Source organism: Lactuca virosa, chromosome 4 (genome assembly GCF_052849685.1).
Source record: "Lactuca virosa cultivar CGN04683 chromosome 4, Lactuca_virosa_CGN04683_v6, whole genome shotgun sequence".
Classification (NCBI taxonomy): domain Eukaryota; kingdom Viridiplantae; phylum Streptophyta; class Magnoliopsida; order Asterales; family Asteraceae; genus Lactuca; species Lactuca virosa.
In genome coordinates, this window is record NC_136429.1 from 461,624,376 (window position 1) to 461,644,200 (window position 19,825).

Genomic DNA, 19,825 nt, shown 5'->3' on the forward strand with positions numbered 1-19,825 from the left:
TTTAAGAGAAAGCAACACAAATTTCTCAATTTAATGTGACTCCACATTTCTAAAATCAAACATATGTTTGTTCATACTTCATACTTCATAGTTGAAGCAAATGTAGAATATATGTTTTCCATCACATGGGTTTGACCAGAAACATAGTTATAAAATTAAATATCCAAAGATGAGAATTGTAAAAGATTAAAATAGTAAAATAGTAAAAATAGTAAATAGTAAATACCATACTTAAAAGATTGCAGATTAATTGGGAATTGGAAGCTTAATGATTGTTGCTAAGAACACTGATGGAAACACGGTTGACTGGAGTCAATCTCATTTGCTGTTCTTGAACTCGATTCTTCTTTAATGGAGCTTCTGGTGATGATGAAACTGATGATCCAATCATCCATGAATTGTTAGAATTATCGCTGCTAAAATACGCATCAAATACACCACTTGGACTTCCTGGAACTGATGAGTATTTTCGTTTGTGAGTTTGGGAGAAGATTGTTCCATGATTATTTGATGATATCGATACCTCCATGATGAATTTAGAACAATCATCGATGTTGTCCTGTTATTATTTATAGAAATTAGCGTATACATTCATGTGAAAAGGGTTTTGAATTAGTAAATGAAGAACAACGTCGCATACCTTGCTAATTTTGAGAAGATTCATAAGCTGATTTTGGTAATCCGATGCGTTATCAGGCTCAATCTCCTTGCTAACAATGCACATTATAGCAGCGGACATTACAGATGGAAGAAACCCTAGAAATCTTGAATCTGCATTGGTTGTTAGAATTTAGAAAGATTGACGACTTTGGTTGAGAAAAAATGGATGAATTTTCGTGAAATTGAGATTGAATTTGGGAGGTTACTACCATTGATGACTGAGAGAAGAATCCGCTCACACCTACGAAGGAACTCGTAATGTAGATTATGAGTCGTTAAATTAAGTCGACGCATGATGTAATCAAAGAACGCGAGAGGAGTTACAGGATTCATCTTCCAATCAAGAGAAGATAACACCAAAAGTTCCATCTTCATGATTGTTTTGGATTCAAACACAAATTTTGTTCCTTCCATCTGAAAAAAGAAATGAGAAATCGCCCAATTTCACATCAGTGAGACTAGATAACATCGAAAGCATTTTCACAAACACTTGGAATGCAGGTTAATTACATTAAAGGTATAAACAATGCTTACCTGCAAATCCATGAGAAGAGGGGCTTGGATCTCTTCAACTTTAGAAGCTACAGAAAGGCAAGCGACAGCAACTAACTGATTCATCCATGGCTTATCCCTTTGGAAAGAAGTGCTAATCAAGAACCTATCGAAGTAATTAACAGCCAAAATCGTCGTCAAAGCAACAAACCCGTAATGGGTACTGATTCTAATCATCCAATCGACAGATTCCTTTCGCAAAACCATTAACGACTCATCGCAGATCAAATAGGTAGTTTTCTCTTTGGATAAACGAGTAGAAAGCTCATCTTCTTCCCACAAAAGCCCCTGTTGAAAATGAGTAAAGGTTGGATCTTTTTCCTTCACGATTTCATTTTCGTGCTCTGATGAACCAAACCCACATCCAAAATCGAAATCGTTTTCTTGTTCGTCACACAAAAGGGCATCATCAATAGCAAAGATAGGGTTTTGGGGACACACATTTTGCTGTTTTGACACCATCCTCTTCTTCTTGTGAGAAGAAGATATAAGAGGCTCTATTCATTATCTTCAAGAAGACATGAAGATGAAGATGAAGAAGAAGAGTGTCTGTAACATATCTTCGTGTTTGTTGTCACAATCTCCTTCTCTCTCTCTAGACTAGTCTCTCTGCAATTTTAGAGAGAGAAACCCAAAATCAGTAAGCAAAGAGAGGGGAATTTTGATTTATCTGAAAGAGCTTTCACGCTTGTCCTCCTTTCTTTATTCTTGCTATCACACACTCATCACCCACTCTCTGTTAATTTACATATTTCATTTGATTAACGAAGGGTTTCTTTAAAGAATTTAGGGGTTGTTTGGCTCTCGAGAATTGATGTAATGGCAGCATCCAATCGTATATACCGGGTGTGTTTGATGTGTGTGTATGGTAGGATTTTATAGGTTTATTTTGCTATTCTGTCCCTATTCTCTATATGGTTTTTGCACTTTAGTCTTGTAGTTTCCTCGTTCTTCACAAAATGACCCTTTGAAACCAATTTAGTTCGGTGTTGAACCTTGTAGTAAAATTTCCTAGGAAACAAATATCGATAAAAAATAGTATGTTTGAAATTAAACCACTTCTTTTATGATGATTGCATGAATTAAATATGTGAATCACAAACAAATCTTTTTATATATTAATAGGTTTTTCTTGGAACAGGTGAGTTATATTAAAAGAAAATTTTAGTTGGGTTCGGATAATATTACTTGGGGTGAGTATGGTGCGGTTCGGTGCGGTTTTTGGCCAAAACCGAACCGAAAACCGCAACTTCGGTTTTTTGAAATTTAGAAACCGCACCGTTCGGTTTTTATGCGGTTCGGTTTTTGCGGTTTTTTGCAGTTCGGTTTTTTTTGCGGTTTTTTGTTAGTTTTTTTTTTTGTTTTCATTTTGTCTTTTTACTAAAACTCAAGTAACTCGGCGAGTTACTTTGACTCAGATGAGGAGTGCTAATCATTTTTTGGAGATGAACTGATACCACCACCTCTTAGTTTGAAATCAAATTACATAACCACTCATCCAACATGTTTCTAATGCTTGAACATAATACGAATTTAATATAATATTTGTTTCACATGTACATGCAATAATATCAATTAATATATTCATAAAAATGATACTATCATCACTAGTACTCTTCATATTTAAATGTTAAAAAATATCATAAGCATTATTTATTATTGTAAATACTATTGACTGTATGCTTAAAAATATACAATCATCATCCGATAGATAAGATAAATATTATTATATATATATTAAACTTATCCTAAAAGATGAATAGTGAACTGGTGAACAATTTGACAAAAATGGTCCCTTAAGTATATTTTTTGTAAGGGGGCATATTTTGACATTAGGTATATTCTTTGTGTATACGTGTTAGCAATCCACCGCATCTTTTATCTTTCCCCACTGTATTCAATGTGCACGTGTTGACGATCCTCCATCAGATCGACATCTTCTCGATTCTTCTCATATTTCTGCTTCGTATCCTCCTGATCAAAACGATCTGAGTCGGTGACATTCCCCACTTCTTCTGGGTCTTCACTCCGTTGTCTCTTCGTTGTCGCCATGCTTCTTCCGGCCAGACCCACCGATTCATCGATCTTCAACATCAGACGAACCCGTCCCCACCTCTAATTGCTTCGCTTTTCTCCATCCCCACCTCTAATTGCTTTGCTTTTCTGTACCGACATCGACTTAGGTGCAGAGGAAGACCGACAAACGGAGTTGTTTGGCAATGCGATGTATCACTCCGTCATCGCTTACGTGTGTTTCTTGTGCGACACAAGCAGAAGCGACAGGTACGTGAGCAAGGCGGAGGGTAGGGTGGCTCCTTGACTTAGACGACAACTGAAACACTCACACACACATATATTTGTTGCTTCGAAATCCACCACTGTCGGTTTGCAACCCACGACCATCATCACATCAGGTTTAATTTTGGGGTTAATCGGTGTTTTCATTGAATCAGTTTTGGTTAAACAATTATAACCGTTTGGCATTTTGTTGCTTTTGAAACTGGTAACTGGGATTGGCATTTTGTTGCTTTTGTTCAGGTCACACATGGGTTGCTTAGCGAAGCAGGTAAAGTTCAACACTATTACTTGGCTGTTAATTTTTTGTGTTTGTATCTCGGAAGTTCAATCCTACTTTGTTTGAGCAGTGATTAATGAAATTGTTTTGTTGTTGTATTGTTAATTGTAATGTAAGATATTAACCAAATATCTAAAGGTACAGTTGCAGAATTGAGTGAAAAGTGATAACGTTTTCATTTCAGAAAGAAAGACAGACTCATCACAGGTGACTGCTTCTGTTTTATGTTTTCGCAATCAACAATTTGGTATCATTTGTATGTTTGTTTGGGGAAAAATGTTTAAGATGTCGACTTTTTTTTCCAGAAAATTTGGCATATACTTCTTCCTTTCTTCCTCGACCGCATGAGCAATAGTTGTTGATCTACTCTGGCCATCACCCTATGCTTTTGTAAGTAAATTTTGCTTCGTAATTTTGATTAACAACTCTATTAAGTTCATCTATTACTATTGGATTTTGCTGATCGATAAGCTTATTTTTTTCATATCACTGCAACTTTAATTGTTACCTGTTTTCAAAGTTGTTGATTGTTGGTTTGCCTTTATAGAAGTCGAATACATTACATTTCATGTTGAAAGTTGGTTTTTCAGAAATATATTTGATGTTTTGTTGAGGGCTTACTTTGGAGATTTTTATTGGTTATATAGGGATAAGAGAAAAACGTTAACAAAGCAGAAAAGCTGCTAGATGAAACGATATGGGCTCTGCCAAGGTAGTTGATTGATCATGTTTCCATCATTAAACATTTTCATTGATTCCATTGCAAAATACATATTGATATATTAGTTTTCAATTTGAAATTGCTAAGATTGAATGTCTCAACCCTTTCATGTGCTGAATGTATGGAACAGTCAATTGACAATCAGAATATCAATATCTATAGGTATAAATTGAGGAAGTATTGAAGGTGGATGACGAAAGACTTTTTTTCTGTGAAAAATCCCAAGCTGGTAGTGAAGGGGTTGCAGGTAAATGTTTTCAATTTTAATCAAATGGTTAATCTCCTCTCCTCTCTAAACTCAAAAACTACAGCTTTCGGTTTCTATTCAGTGGTTTTTGAATTTGAAAATTATGATTTTTTTTTGTAGGGATTCAGCATTATCACAATTGAACGAGACAGCTGAAGGTACTCCTACTCTAGCATCATGTAGTAAGTTCAATTTTTTTTCAGTTAATTTGTTTATTTATTGCTTTATTTTTTTGATCGATATAACATCCTACTTCTATTTCCGTTTCAGTAATGTCCATTGGTGAAGACGAACTCCATGTTAGTCTCTCTATTATTATTGTTTTTTCTACTTAATGTAGGTAGAACAACGCTATACTTTTAAATGAGTTTTTCCTGTTTTCATGTTTATAAACGCTTTAATGAAATCTTTAATAGTCTCTTTATGTATATATGTATATGCATGTTTGTGGCTTTTTTCCTTATGAAATTACTGTTATCGTTTTGTTATCCTGTTTTCATTTGTAGATATAAATAATAATTTTGTTATAGATGTTAGAAATTCTTAATTTTGTTTATTTTTAGACCAAAAAATGGAGAAACAATCTGAAGAATTGAGGGGCATATCAGGTAGATATGAACATGACAGGAAAGTTTGGGTGGCTGCAATCTAGGAAGTAGGTATTGAAACCAGACCACTCTCAGCTCTCTCTTCAAGCACACCACTGTGCTAACTCAGTTCCTTCCTGATCTCAATAACATGGTTTCTGCAGTTCAAGCAAATGATTAAATTTTCACCCTATTGTAAGTTTTAACATTTTCTATCATTACTTTTACTTGCACAGTGTGAGCATCTTAAAGTCAAATACAACAAAGAACAAATCAGGGGAAGAAAGCTTCATAATCAATTTCAGGATATAAAAGGTGTGCAAACTTTTTCTTTTTCTTTTTTTTAACAAACATATAAAGTTTCTAACTTTCTATAAATACTAATTTTTTTTTGTAGTTTCAGGAAACATGGTCAACCATGTTTAGTCAATAATCTAATATGGTAGAATGTTGAATGCCGAGTTATTTGTTGTGTGTATGTATCATGTATGCAAATAGGTAAATTTATGATTTCATATCATCAAAATATATTGATTATGAAGAATCTAGGTTTATAACTTCATCATACATACTTTTTTTTGACCAAACTGCCCCTGCACACTGTTTTTAAACTTAAAAAAAATGGTTTCAACAATTTTGGACCAAACTGCCCCTGCATACTATTTTTATAGTTAAAAAAATTTGATTTTAACATTTTTGGACGAAAATGCCCCTGCATAATATTTTTATACTTAAAAATTTTGAATTTAACAATTTTAGATGAAACTGCTCTTGCATACTGTTTTTATAATTAATGTTTTTTGATTTTAACAGTTTTTGACAAAAGTATCCCTAATGTTTCAAATTTATCGTATAAAATGATCAGCGGGTATGGTTTATTGCCTTTGTGTCTGCAGCCCCACCACACGATGATGAAGCAACGAAGATAGTTAAAAAGGTTTATGCCAAACTTGAAGGTTTTTTTTACCTCAAAGAAGAGCGAAAGGTAATTTTCCTATCTTAATAAAGGTATCTTGATTTCAATATAAAAAAGGAAATATAACTTCCTTTGTAGATTTGTAATTGTAACAGGTGCTGGAAATTGGATATGCATGAACCTGAAACAACTTTCTGGCAAGATTTGGAATCTGAAATGACAGAGTCCTGATAAGAAATTTTGCAGTAAGTTTTATTTCTGTTTCCTGCTTTCAAAGGGTTTTCTTTATTGGGTTGTAAATTACCTTTCGTTTATATATTTCAGTGATAAAAATTGGGTTTTGGGGCCTCTGGATGGGGGAGACTCCGGTGGCCCACCTGGGTCTGAGGCGGCTGGAGTGGATGGTTTGGTGTTGGAGGATTGGAGTTTTTGTAGTTTATGCCCTATTTATACACTCTTTAGGCTTTTCCTTTGCTTATTCAGTTTCATTTTTGACATTTTTAAACAGGATTAGACCTTCTGGAACAGATGTGCGCACCAACTCAAGCGTACGTTGACCTGTGAATTTGGGAGGTTCATTTAGTGCCTTCAAATTCAAATCCTACCAAGTTGATTCTATAGAGGAACTAAATTGTAAATTTTATATGGATTATATAAAATTTTGAATTTTAGCTTGGGTCCTTTTAGCTTTGGTCTGTATGTGATTTTAAAGATGGCTTGGCTGATTCGGTTATCAAAACACAAAAACTATGGTCAAAACCAAACCCCGCGGAGTGTAGACAATAGCAACATACTTTACTGGTCTTAACCGAACCCCGCGGAGCGGGGTTTCCCAGCTAGTTTATATTTATAGAAATTTTAATTGTCATAAGTTCTTGGTTCTTACAAATATCAACACTTAATATATATATATATATATATATATATATATATATATATATATATATATATATATATATATATGCGGTGCGGTTCGGTTTTTTGCGGTTTTTGCGAGACTAGAAACCACACCGCACCGAGTATTTTCGGTTTTTGCATAACTAAAAACCGCACCATTGGTTTTCATTTCGGTTTCGGTTTATGCGGTTTTTTCGGTTTTTTTGGTTTGCGGTTCGGTTTTTGCTCACCCCTAAATATTACAAGACATGATAAGCTATAAGACCATGCAGAATAGTAGTTTAACACCATCCATAAGGATGATTCGACACTCTCTTCACGCGTGGATACCATTTCTGGGCAAACTTAGGTGTATGGTGGTGTCTCTCTCTCTCTCTCTCTCTCTCTCTCTCTCTCTCTCTCCACACGTAAATACCACCCCAAGTGTTGGTGGAATGGTGTTGTGATGAGGTAGCAACCTATTTTTACACCTTAACATGTTGAGCACTCCGGATGGCCTAATGGGATTACAGCACCATTCTAACAAAAATATACGGTTACTCTTTTCAACCAATTGTTTACCCAAAGTAAGGATAGAATTTGAACTTCATTTGCTAGGTTCGAGTGGGACTTAATCTCACTTAACTGTTGGGGTGCAAACAAGTCAAGTTCGAGCTCAACTTGATTAGATTTATATGGCTCGCGCTTGAGTTCAACTCATTTCGAGCCTAATTTTCAAAGCTCAAAATCTGATCATTGAGGATTTAACATGACCGGGTTTGGTTTGGACTCGACTCGTTTGTCAAGTCGCCCTAAATGATCCTAAGCTCAGCTCGTGATCAACTAGTTAAAAAGTTCGTTTGATATTTTATTTACAACTTTGTATATGAAAGTATTTGATATTTAATATTTATTAATAATATACTATATAAAATAAAAAAATTATATTATATAAAAATAAAAATAGTCATTTAGGCTCGCTATCCTAATTGATTTCGGTAGGTGAAGCTCGTGCTTGAGCTCATTTAATAAATGAACCTGAAAATAAGTCTAAGTTTGGCTTAGGATCGTTTTACTCAAGATCGAGTCAAGCTTTTAACGATTCGATGCCGACTAGCGCGGCTTGTTTACATCAGTACTTGAGTAGATTGTATGGTTCCTTTAGCACCAAAATACCCGAACGGAGCAAAGAACTTTGGTTTTAGCACTTCGTGGTTATGGCACCAACTTGCATAGACACAATGGCAGAAAGAAATCTTTCCCATGATTTAACAACAAAAAAACTAGGGAATTCCATCGCACCACACTTGACCAAACATTAGTTGCAATCTGACAATCAAGAAAAAAGTGTGACTCGGTATCAGGAGGCCAACCATAGATACGACAAGAGATGTTCGAGTCAATGCCTAAAGTACGCAAGTACGCCATGGTTAGGAATTTTCCATTACAAGAAAGCGAGGATAGAATGTTGACCTTTTCATAATGAATTTGATCCAACACCAATATCGGCTTCAATGTTTGAGAATTAATGGACTTTCTCAAAGAGGAAAGTGAATATATATATATATATATATATATATATATATATATATATATATATATATATATATATATATATATATGTTTTCGAAGTTAGCATTTTGTGTATCTCATTACATAAAGATCTTCTTTTTGATGGAGAATAGTGCACATAGTCATAACAAGATTGGTAATATTACTATAAATAGTAGTGTCCTTTTAGGTTACACGTAAGAACTAAAAATATATTTATTTGAGGGACTTATTTTGTTAATTATTTAATAGTTCAATTAATTAATAGTAAATAAATGAATATGGAATATTCCAGAATGATTTGAATACTATAGATAATTACTATCATATTTGGTAATTATCTTTAGAGTTTCAAAACACATCCCTATAAATAAAGGGGTCATATCCTGGTTTTTGGATGGATGAAAAACTTAGCATCTTTACTCAAAAAGTCAGAACCCTTGAGAAAACCTAGAAAACCCTGAAGGCTCGATGCCACGACGTGGCACCTTATATGTCATGACGTGGAGATGATCAGAATCGTCGATTTGAGCTTGTTTCGTGGTGGTTTGTGCAGGTCTACTAGAGTTTTGTGTATTGGGTATGATTACAAGAGAGGAACTTGATGGGTTTTGAGCATAACAACATCCTATGTGATAATGCAACCCTAATTGCTTTGGATCTAAGTTTTTCACTAATTGAACATGCAAAAGAAATTCCAAAGCAATAACCCTAGATCTAGCATATATAATTCGAAATTCATATATAAAAGGGTTAAGAAGATTACCTTGCTTTCTATGTAGCAATAACAAGGATTCCTTGATTGATAATGACTCTTGAAAGCTTAGTGCCTCAAATGTTGCACCTCTAATGGCTCACAAACACTTGTAGCAAGAGGATGAGAGGAGAGAGGAGGGAATATGCAGAAAATCGGCTAGGGTTTCTATGCTCTAAGCATTGACCGAAAACCCTATGTGAAGGGGTCTTTAAATAGCTGAGGTTGCCAGGGTTTTCAGGTGGAAACCCTAATTTCCTGCTTAGACCTTAAGCAGTCCATGGACGCCCTCTACTAGAAGCCTTAGACGAATTCTATAGGGCCTCCCTATAGATTTTGTCCACTCCATTCTAAAGGAGTCCAGTAGCCCAGTTTTTCAACTATCAATGATTTGAAAAACAGTCTCCGTTCTTTTAATCAGTTCATTTAATCCCAAAATTAATTCCAAATTAATTTCTGATCAAGTACTAATTTAATAATATGATTTATAATTAATATATTATTCTTATAATATATTAATAAAAACATTTATTAACCTCTCTCTCCATAAGTCATCCTGACAAGTTGCTAAAGTGAAGGCAACCCAAAAGGATCATGCTACTATCAAATCAAGTTCATACCAATTATAGTTATAGGCTTAGACACCTAATCCAACAGTCTCCCACTTGGATAAGTCTAATAAATATAATTGCAAGTACGACTTCAGAATCTGATTAGCAATCGTAGCTCTCAAAAGCCGTTGTCGAACTCTGACCTAGTCAGTTGTGTGTCCTTAAGATAAGGGATCATATAATCCTCCGTTCTGCAAGATATCATGTGGACAAAGACATGGAACAAAATCATTCTCATTGTCCAAAAATTTGTTTCCTGATTTCTGATTTGTATGACAAAGAAGTTAATTGAACACATCAATTCAGTCCTGACCGGGCCCGACACATAAGTCAACACAAAATCATCGAGGTGCCTAAGATATCGCTTTTACCCCTTGGGATAAAAGGAACAGATAAACTTTGACTTATATGCTTGTACTATTTACTCATCTAATCGTACACTACAATACGTTTTATGACATCAAGTTACTGATGCGTTTACACATTATCAATGCACAACCAACTCATAAACAACAACTCATATATCTCGGTTTAAAGATTATACGATATTATTGTCTCATAATTACTCGTGATAAATTCCATGAAGTAATTCAAAGGAGCGTGGATTTAATCCAATACTCAAATCCCCATTTTGGGAGTACTCATGAACGTTGCAGCAAACAATTGTTATGTCTAAACACTTGGACAATCTACAAGCCAATTAATGACAATATTAATTCAATACTTACTTCCAAAGTATGATCGACTGTGGATAATTTGAATAATCCAATTATTCAGGAAGTAAAACATGCAAAGTGAAACACAAATAAACAATTGACAAGAGATAGTAAACAATACTCATAAATAAATATCCATTAATTAATCATCAAATGTCAATTACATTTATCTATTACAAGTTTCTAAAATATCTATCTAATCACTACAACTAATGTCATCCTTCAGACCAATGCTCCTCTCATGATGAACGTGTCTAATCCTATTCAGACCCTTTTGTGAGGGGATCTGTAGGATTCTCTTCTGATGATACCCTCTTGACGACGAGGAGTCCTTCTTCTACCCAATGTTTGATAAAGTGGTATTTTTTGTCTATATGTCTGGATCTTCCATGATCCCTTGGTTCCTTGGTCAAGGCAACCGCTCCTTCATTATCGTAGAAAATCTCCATGGGCTCCTTTATGGCTGGCACAACTCCAAGGTCTCTAATGAAGTTCTTCAACCATATAGCCTCCTTTGATGCTTCGCTCGCGGCTATATACTCTGACTCACATGTTGAATCAGCCACGGTCTCCTGCTTGGAACTTTTCCAGGTCACTGCTCATCCATTGAGTGTAAAGACACAACCAGATTGAGAACGGAAGTTGTCTCGGTCTGTCTGAAAACTGGCGTCACTATAACCAGTAACTCTCAATTCATCATTGCCACCAAGTACAAGGACCCAGTCCTTTCTTCTTTGTAGATACTTAAGAATGTTCTTGGCTGCTATCCAATGAGCTTTACCCGGGTTCCCTTGATATCGAATGATCATGCTTAAAGCAAAGGCCACATCAGGGCGAGTACATGTCATAGCGTACAAGATCGATCCAACAACGGAAGCATATGGTACTCGACTCATTTCTACTATCTCCACATCGGCACTCGGACTCTGAATCTTACTCAGCTTAGTATTGCTCTGGATAGGCAATTCTCCTTTCTTGGAATTCTCCATGCTAAAACGCTTTAGCACTTTATCCAAGTAAGTACTTTGACTAAGTCCAATTAGTCTTCTACTCCTGTTTCTCAAAATCCTTATTCCCATAATATAAGCAGCTTCTCCTAGATCCTTCATAGTGAAACACTTTCCAAGCCAGGACTTAACTTCCTGCAGGGTTGGTATGTTGTTTCCTATAAGTTGTATGTCATCAACATACAATACTAGAAAACTAACTATACTCCCACTAGCTTTGACATATACACAAGACTCATCTTCACTCCTAGAGAAGCCAAATTCTTTGACCTTCTCATCAGAGCAAAGATTTCATCTGCGATAAGCTTGCTTCAATCCGTAGATTAATTTCTCAAGCTTACACACTCTATTGGGGTATTTAGCATTCACAAAACCCTCTGACCGACACATGTAAACATCTTCAGCCAACTTCCCATTAAGGAAAGCGGTTTTGACATCCATCTGCCAAATTTCATAATCATGAAACGCAGCTATGGCTAACATAACCCTAATAGATTTGATTTTGGCCACTGGTGAGAAGGTCTCATCATTGTCAACCCCTTGTGTTTGAGTAAACCCCTTCGCAACCAGTCATGCCTTGAACGTGTGCACCTTTCCATCCATGTCTGTCTTCATCTTGAAGATCCATTTGCACCCAACTGTCTTACGACATGGCACATTGTCAACCAAGTTCCAAACTTGATTGTAATACATGGACTGAATCTCGCCTACCATTGCCTCTTTCCATTTAACAGACTCAGGGCCCTCCATGGCATCCTTGTAGCTAGAAGGCTCATCCAAATTTACCAGTGTGCTATCACTGATAAACATATCACCATTTGTAGTAATATGGAAACCATAAAACTCAGGTGCCATTCTAACTCGATTGGAACGTCTAAGAGGTAATGACTCATCAATAGGTTCAACATGAATTTCTTCATCAGGTTGATCGTTAGTGTTAGAGGTTCTTTCATCGCTTGACTCTTGAATTTCTTCAAGATCAATTGTACTCCCACTGTCCCCTTTGCATATGAGTTCCATCTCGTGGAAGACTCCCCTTCGTGCTACGAAGACCACGTTCTCACTAGGTCTGTAGAACAAGTAACCAACAGATTTCTGTGGGTAACCGATGAAAATACATCGCTCACTTCGAGGTTCAAGCTTGTTGTAAGTCTCTCGTCTAACGAAAGCTTCACAACCCCAAACCTTGATATGTGTCAACGAGGGAACCTTCCATGTCCACATCTCGTGAGGTGTTTTGGCAACCTTCTTTGTTGGGACTAGATTAAGGATATGGGCGGCAGTCTCTAAGGCATTCCCCCAGAATGAGATTGGTAGCGAAGCTCGACTCATCATGGAATGAACCATGTCTAACAAGGTTTGATTACGCCTCTCAGCCACACCATTAAGTTGTGGTGTCCTAGGAGGTGTCAATTGTGAAACAATTCTAGATTCCTTGAGATAGTCGTGGAACTCGATACTAAGATTCTCACCACCCCTATCGGATTTGAGCATCTTGATATTCCTGTCCAATTGATTTTCGACTTCATGTTTAAACTCTTTGAACTTTTCAAAGGTTTCTGACTTGTGCTTGATTAAGTAGTTATATCCATATCTGCTATAATCATCAGTAAAAGTCACATAAAATCGATTCGCATCCCTTGTGGTGGATCTGAAAGGCCCACACACATCTGTGTGTATGAGATCCAGCAATCCTTCACCTCTTTCATAAGAACCAGTGAAATGTGATTTAGTCATCTTTCCAAGCAAACAAGATTCGCATGTATCATCTGACCTAAGGTCAAATGATTCGAACACTCCATCATTTTGGAGTTGGGAAATGCGCTTCTTGTTGACATACCCAAGACGACGATGCCACAAGCATGCTTTGTCTAAATCATTAGACGCATTAATTTGTAACACACTATTTCCTAAATTGTCTACAACCATCACAGTTTCATATACACCATCACAAGGCAATGCATTAAAATAAAATACACCATTATAATAAGCATTAATAGATCCATTCTCATTATCAAAAGAATATCTGAAACCTTGTATATACAAACCATGAAAGAAAATAATATTCCTCGTCATTTCTGCCGAGTAGCAACAATTATTCAAGTCTAAACATAATCCACTACTAATCTTTAAAGAATAAACGCCGATCTTGGTAACAGGTGACGATCTCCTATTGCCTATTATCAGGTTCATCTTCCCAAGCTCCACATTCCTACTTTCTCTTAGCCCCTGCAAGTCAGAGAAAATGTGAAAACCACATCCTGTATAAAGGACCCAAGAATTAGAATGCGGTGAATTCTTAGACAAAATAATGTAAATACCTGCCGAGGTAGGCTTGATCTTGTTATCCTTTATGTGTTGCAGGTACTTGGGGAAGCTTCGTTTCCAATTCCCCTTGTCTTGGTAGTAGAAGCACGTTGCATACTTTGGATCTGAGGCAGGGGGAGCAGAATTGGTTTTTCCTTTGGGTCCATTACTGGAAGAACCATCATGAGACTTTCCCTTCTAATTTTGCTTAGAGGGAGCTTTCCTCTTTTCCCCTTTCCTTGTCCAATAGCCAGGATTGGAGCAGCAGTAGTAGGAGTGGATTCAACAACTTTTCCTTTTAATCCACTTTCAGCAGTTCTCAGCAAGCCATGAAGTTTGCTCAAGGTGACTTCCTATGTGCTCAGATGATAAGTTATTTTGAACTGATCATAGCAAGGAGGCAATGAGTGCATGACTATGTCAATAGCCAGCTCCTCATCAAAGTTCACATTCAGTTTGAGCAAACGATCCACATATCTCTGCATGCATTGCAGGTGGGTCGTGATGGACTCTCCATCCTTCATCTTGGCAGTTATGAATGACCTGACTATCTCATACCTTTCTTGGCGTGCTCTTTGATGGTACTTATCCATCAAGTCCTGGTACATATCATAAGGCCAATAGTCTTTATAAAACCGTTGTAGATCAGGATTCATAGTTGCCACCATAATGCACGACACCTTAGTGGCATCCTTGTATTGGGCCCTATACTCACCTATTTCTGCAGGAGTAGCTTTAGTTTCGTCTATCTCGTTCAGCTGTTTGTCGAGGATGTATTCCTTGTCCTTGAATCGCAAGGCCATTCTGATGTTACAAATCCAATCATTAAAATTGGTTCCATCGAATGTCACCTTGGCAAAAATGCTCAAGAGTGAGAAGGAGTTGGAGGAGTTGTTGTTGTTGGAGCCAGAAGCGTTGTTTGAGGTAGACATCTAAAAAAGAAGAAAGACAAGTTTTGATTAGATATGAAAAATCCTTAATATAACACCAAATTAAATATTAAGGTTAGGACCCAACACAATAATTCACAATTCAGGAAAGGGATGTCGTAATCTAATTGTAAATTATTTGAAGGTAGGTAAATGACGATTTACCAATTCCACCATGAAAACGAAATTTTAAATGAATTAGGTTTTGAATGAAATGAAATTCCTAGATCCTTTGAGATTCATTGAACTATTCACTGACATGTTTAATCTCGATTATTCCCTTCAAGTTTGTGACTGGGATACCAAAGATCACAAACAAGGAGTGAATAACCATGCAAATTAGCTTGGTACTCTCGATGTTATTTACCACCGAATCAATGTGTCGGTTAACCACGCACGCTCCATTGATCAATGATAATTTATTAGCTACCCATTTCCACCCTTTGTTAGTCCAAGTTAGTGTGCCGGTTAACCACACACGCTCCACTAACGACTTGACAAAGTGCAATGTGCAATTTCATGGATTAGCATCAAATTCACATTTTCCTAAAGTAACTAAGATTGGGAATTTATAAAAACATTTAGTTACTTTATATTTATCATTATACTTATTAATGAGAGATTAATGTCCTATCCTACCCGTTTCGCTAACGACCCTCCACTAGTCAAGAGTGCGGTGGGTAAGAATGGATACCCAATGGCGGTTATTTTATAGGTCGCTTCCTTAAACACCCCTTATAGATCAGCTTCGTGAATGAGGCCTACTAACGATAAGACTGACTTTTCTTATACATATATATAAATTAAACTTTTAATTTTACAATAGTATAAGGGTGTATTTTAAAATTTTAAAATACTAGGGTTCTAGAATTTAAGATTTTAAAATTATAATTTTTAATTAAATTTTAAATTCCAAAACTAAAGGGTGTAATTTGAAACTTTTCAAAATTACTAGATCAAATTTTAAATAATTAAATTAATAAAATAATTTTATCATTATCTTAAAATTTGACCAAATCAATCTTATTTGATAAGGAAATCAGATTATTATTCAGAAAATTCAATTTAAGGTATTAAAAACGAATTATGGTAATAATCCTAATCCAAACAAGATCTGAAAATCGAAAAATCAGGCATCTGACGAGTCAACTCGTCGAGTCAGTCTATGAACTTGTCGAGTCGACCCTACTCCTCGAGTTCCTCATTGAACTCGTCGAGTTCTGCAAACAGATTGCGAATCTGTTTTGCTTCTGCTGTGGACAGTCCACAATTGCATCAAATTCAATAGAAAAACATCCTAGTCTCTGATACCACTGATGGGTTTTGAGCATAACAACATCTTATGTGATCATGCAACCCTAATTGCTTTGAATCTAAGTTTTTCGCTAATTGAACATGCAAAAGAAATTCCAAAGCAATAACCCTAGATCTATCATATATAATTCAAAATTCATATATAAAAGGGTTAAGAAGATTACCTTGCTTGTTATGTAGAAATAACAAGGATTCCTTGATTGATCTTGACTCTTGAAAGCTTAGTGCCTCAAATGTTGCACCTCTAATGGCTCACAAACACTTATAGCAAGAGGATGAGAGGAGAGAGGAGGGAATATGCAGAAAATCGGCTAGGATTTCTATGATCTAAGCATTGGACGAAAACCCTATGTGAAGGGGTCTTTAAATAGCTGAGGTTGCCAGGGTTTTCAGGTGGAAACCCTAATTTCCTGCTTAGACCTTAAGCAGTCCATGGACCCCCTCTACTAGAAGCCTTGGACGAATTCTATAGGGCCTCCCTATAGATTTCGTCCACTCCATTCTAAAGGAGTCCAGTAGCCCAGTTTTGCAACTATCAATGATTTGAAAAACAGTCTCCGTTCTTTTAATCGGTTCATTTAATCCCAAAATTAATTCCAAATTAATTTCTAATTAAGTACTAATTAAATAATATGAATTCTAATTAATATATTATTCTCATAATATTTTAATAAATCATTTATTAACCTCTCTCTCCATAAGTCATCCTGTCAAGTTGCTAAAGTGAAGGCAACCCAAAAGGACCATGCTACTATCAAATCAAGTTCATACCAATTAAAGCTTAGACACCTAATCCAACAGAACTCTCTGTTAGTTTCTCTAGTCCAATCAACTTGCTCGTCAAAAGAAGAAACCTACGAGAAGTCAAAGGTATGTTTTTTGTTCTATTAAGTTCTAATAAGTTGCATAGATCAGTTGAGTTTAGATCCATTTGTTTCGAGTGTTAAATCAAATTGTTTATTGTTTCCGATGCCATTTTGGTTGTTCTAATGAGGCTCAAAACCTATTAGTGATATCAAAGTGAGGCTAACTCAATTCCATTGCATTTTTGTCCTTTGAGTATGTTAGGGTTTTTATGTGTAGGGTTTCTATTTTAAATCGTTTTAAAAGTCTAGAAATTTGCCTTGATTGAAATTGAATCTGTTTATGCTTGAAAACGACGTTTTAGTCGTTCTACCTCTTCGCCACAATATGGATGGTCCTCCACCACATCGTGGTATCTACATGGATCGCGACTATCTTCGTCGCTACGTCGTGGTCCCTTCTTGTCCACATTGTGGCTAGCTGTTGAGAACTAAAATAATAATTTAATAAAATCATGTGTTTTCTGTGTGCCACAACATGTTTGTTCCTTTCCCACGTCGTGGAACCTGAAGTTCCAGATTCTTCTAAATTTGTTTATTTTTTTATTTTTGGTTGCTCATTCTTTTCAATCTTAATCACATACAAACTAGCATTTATACTAAAAGATAAAGTTATGTTTGATTTAATTATAAGATTAATTAAAAGACAAAAGATTAGAACTTATATAATTTAATTGTTGACCTTTTATTCAATAGAATTAAAAGACATATAATCAAAAAATGTGTATACATAGTAAAATAGTATTTATATGTATAACACTAAAGTAAACATTACGTTCTCGCATGTTTCTTAATGTGCATTGTTAGTTTTACCACGACTAGGCTCATCCACTTTATTGATATAAGGGAGGTTTAAGGTAGGTCTCTTTGATTTCTATTGAGGTTGGATTTTAAGTGACATTCATTTCTCGCCACCCTTACCGCCTTCTTGCATTTTCAATGGAGTTACCGAAAGAGTTTGATAGGACAATTGTGCAAAGTTAAAAGTATTAGCTAAATAAAGTAATAAAACAAAATCCTATTTTATATTAATAATGTGAATCTTATGCTTCCCATGGAAACTACGCCTTGTCATATGTTCTTCTCGGCATTATATGTGGGTGGTTTACCGACACGTCAAATAAGAATATTATCGAAGTAAGGTATATGGTAATCGTGATTCTCAAGCGTTACTTGAGTCGAATATCATGTAGTTTCGCATGGTCGATTCACCATTTGGATTCATGATCCTCGGCTAATCCATTCATGAGTGCTAAATGAGCATAACAAGAGATTAACATGATATTGACATAGTGTCAATAAATCTTGAAAGATCCGGGAATCTCATAAAGATTGAGATTGACAATTGTTTGTCTACCTAAATAACTTCTTGGTGTGATTTTCGGCTAATCCACTTCACATCATGGAGTGAAATATGGATCCTAGACTTGTTTGGTAATTAGGTAATTTTTCATTAAGGATCAATAAAACAAACTATGTCTAATCATTAATTGAATGATGTCTTAAAAGTATTCACGAATAGTTAACTGCTATAAAATCCTCTAAAAGCATAAGCTAGAAGGGAGGGTCAATCTTATTCATGGGTCGAGAATAGCTCTTTTAAACAGAAAGAAAGACCATACCTTAGCTATAGAAAATAGCAAGTATCAAATATAATTAGTACATCGGTAACATTGATGCTATATGGAATTCCTGATGGGTTTTATACAAAAGAACATCCTATGTGCCCATGCAAACCCTAAAGCTTGGATCTAGGTTTCTCTATTGTATATGTAATTCATCCAAGACTTAAGAACCCTAGATCTAGCATGTATATTTCGACAATAACATATGAAAACAGATCTAGATGATTACCTCTTCAACAATGGCTTTAATCTTCTTGTCTTGGAGCTTTGAGTCACAAATGTCACTCCTCTAATAGCTTACAAACACCACACAAGCAAGAGGATGATATTGGAGAGAGGGGAGAGGCACAATTTTCGGCTATGAACTCTTCTAGGGTTTCAAGTGGCCGAAAATTGATGCCCTAGGGGTTCTATATATACTTGTGCTGCTAGGGTTTCAATCAAAACCCTAATGGACAGCTTAGGGCTTAAGCAGTCCAAGGAAGCTTCTGGAATAGGGCCCTTATGGCCGAAATTAGGATGGACACATCCCTAATTTCGTCCATGCCTAGTCTATAAGGCTTCTCAGCCCAATATTCAACTATCACACATTTGACAGTTTAAGTCCCCTTTATTTAATTAATGTCTTTTAGCCACATAATTAATTCCTAATTAATTCTTGTCTAATATTAATTAAACTATATGATTTCTCCTTTAATATATTATTCATATAATATATTAATAAACCATAATAATCTCTCTCTTCATAAATCATCCTGTCAAGTTGCTCTGGTGAAGGCAACCCAAAAGGACCATGCACAACCGGGTCAAGTACATAGCAAATATAGTTATGGGCTTAGACACTAATCCAACAGTCTCCCACTTGGATAAGTCTAGTAACTATAAATGCAAGCACAATCTGATTAGCAATCGTAGCTCTCAAAGACGCTGTCGAACTCTGATCATATCAGTAACCTGTCCTTTAGATAAAGGATCGTATAGTCCTCCGTTCTAGATATCGTGCGGACAAATACA

General features: G+C 35.8%; 1 protein-coding gene across 1 annotated transcript; it reads right to left on the reverse strand.

The window, feature by feature from the left end:
• CYCD3;3 (CYCLIN D3;3) lies at positions 1-2,056 on the reverse strand. Its single transcript, XM_079046258.1, has 4 exons — positions 1,195-2,056; positions 870-1,074; positions 641-771; positions 1-559 (listed from the first exon to the last, which is right to left on the reverse strand). Exons 1-4 carry the CDS (start codon positions 1,672-1,674, stop codon positions 266-268), a joined length of 1,110 nt encoding a protein of 369 aa, XP_078902384.1. The 5' UTR covers positions 1,675-2,056; the 3' UTR covers positions 1-265.
• Between the last annotated feature and the right edge of the window lie 17,769 nt (positions 2,057-19,825).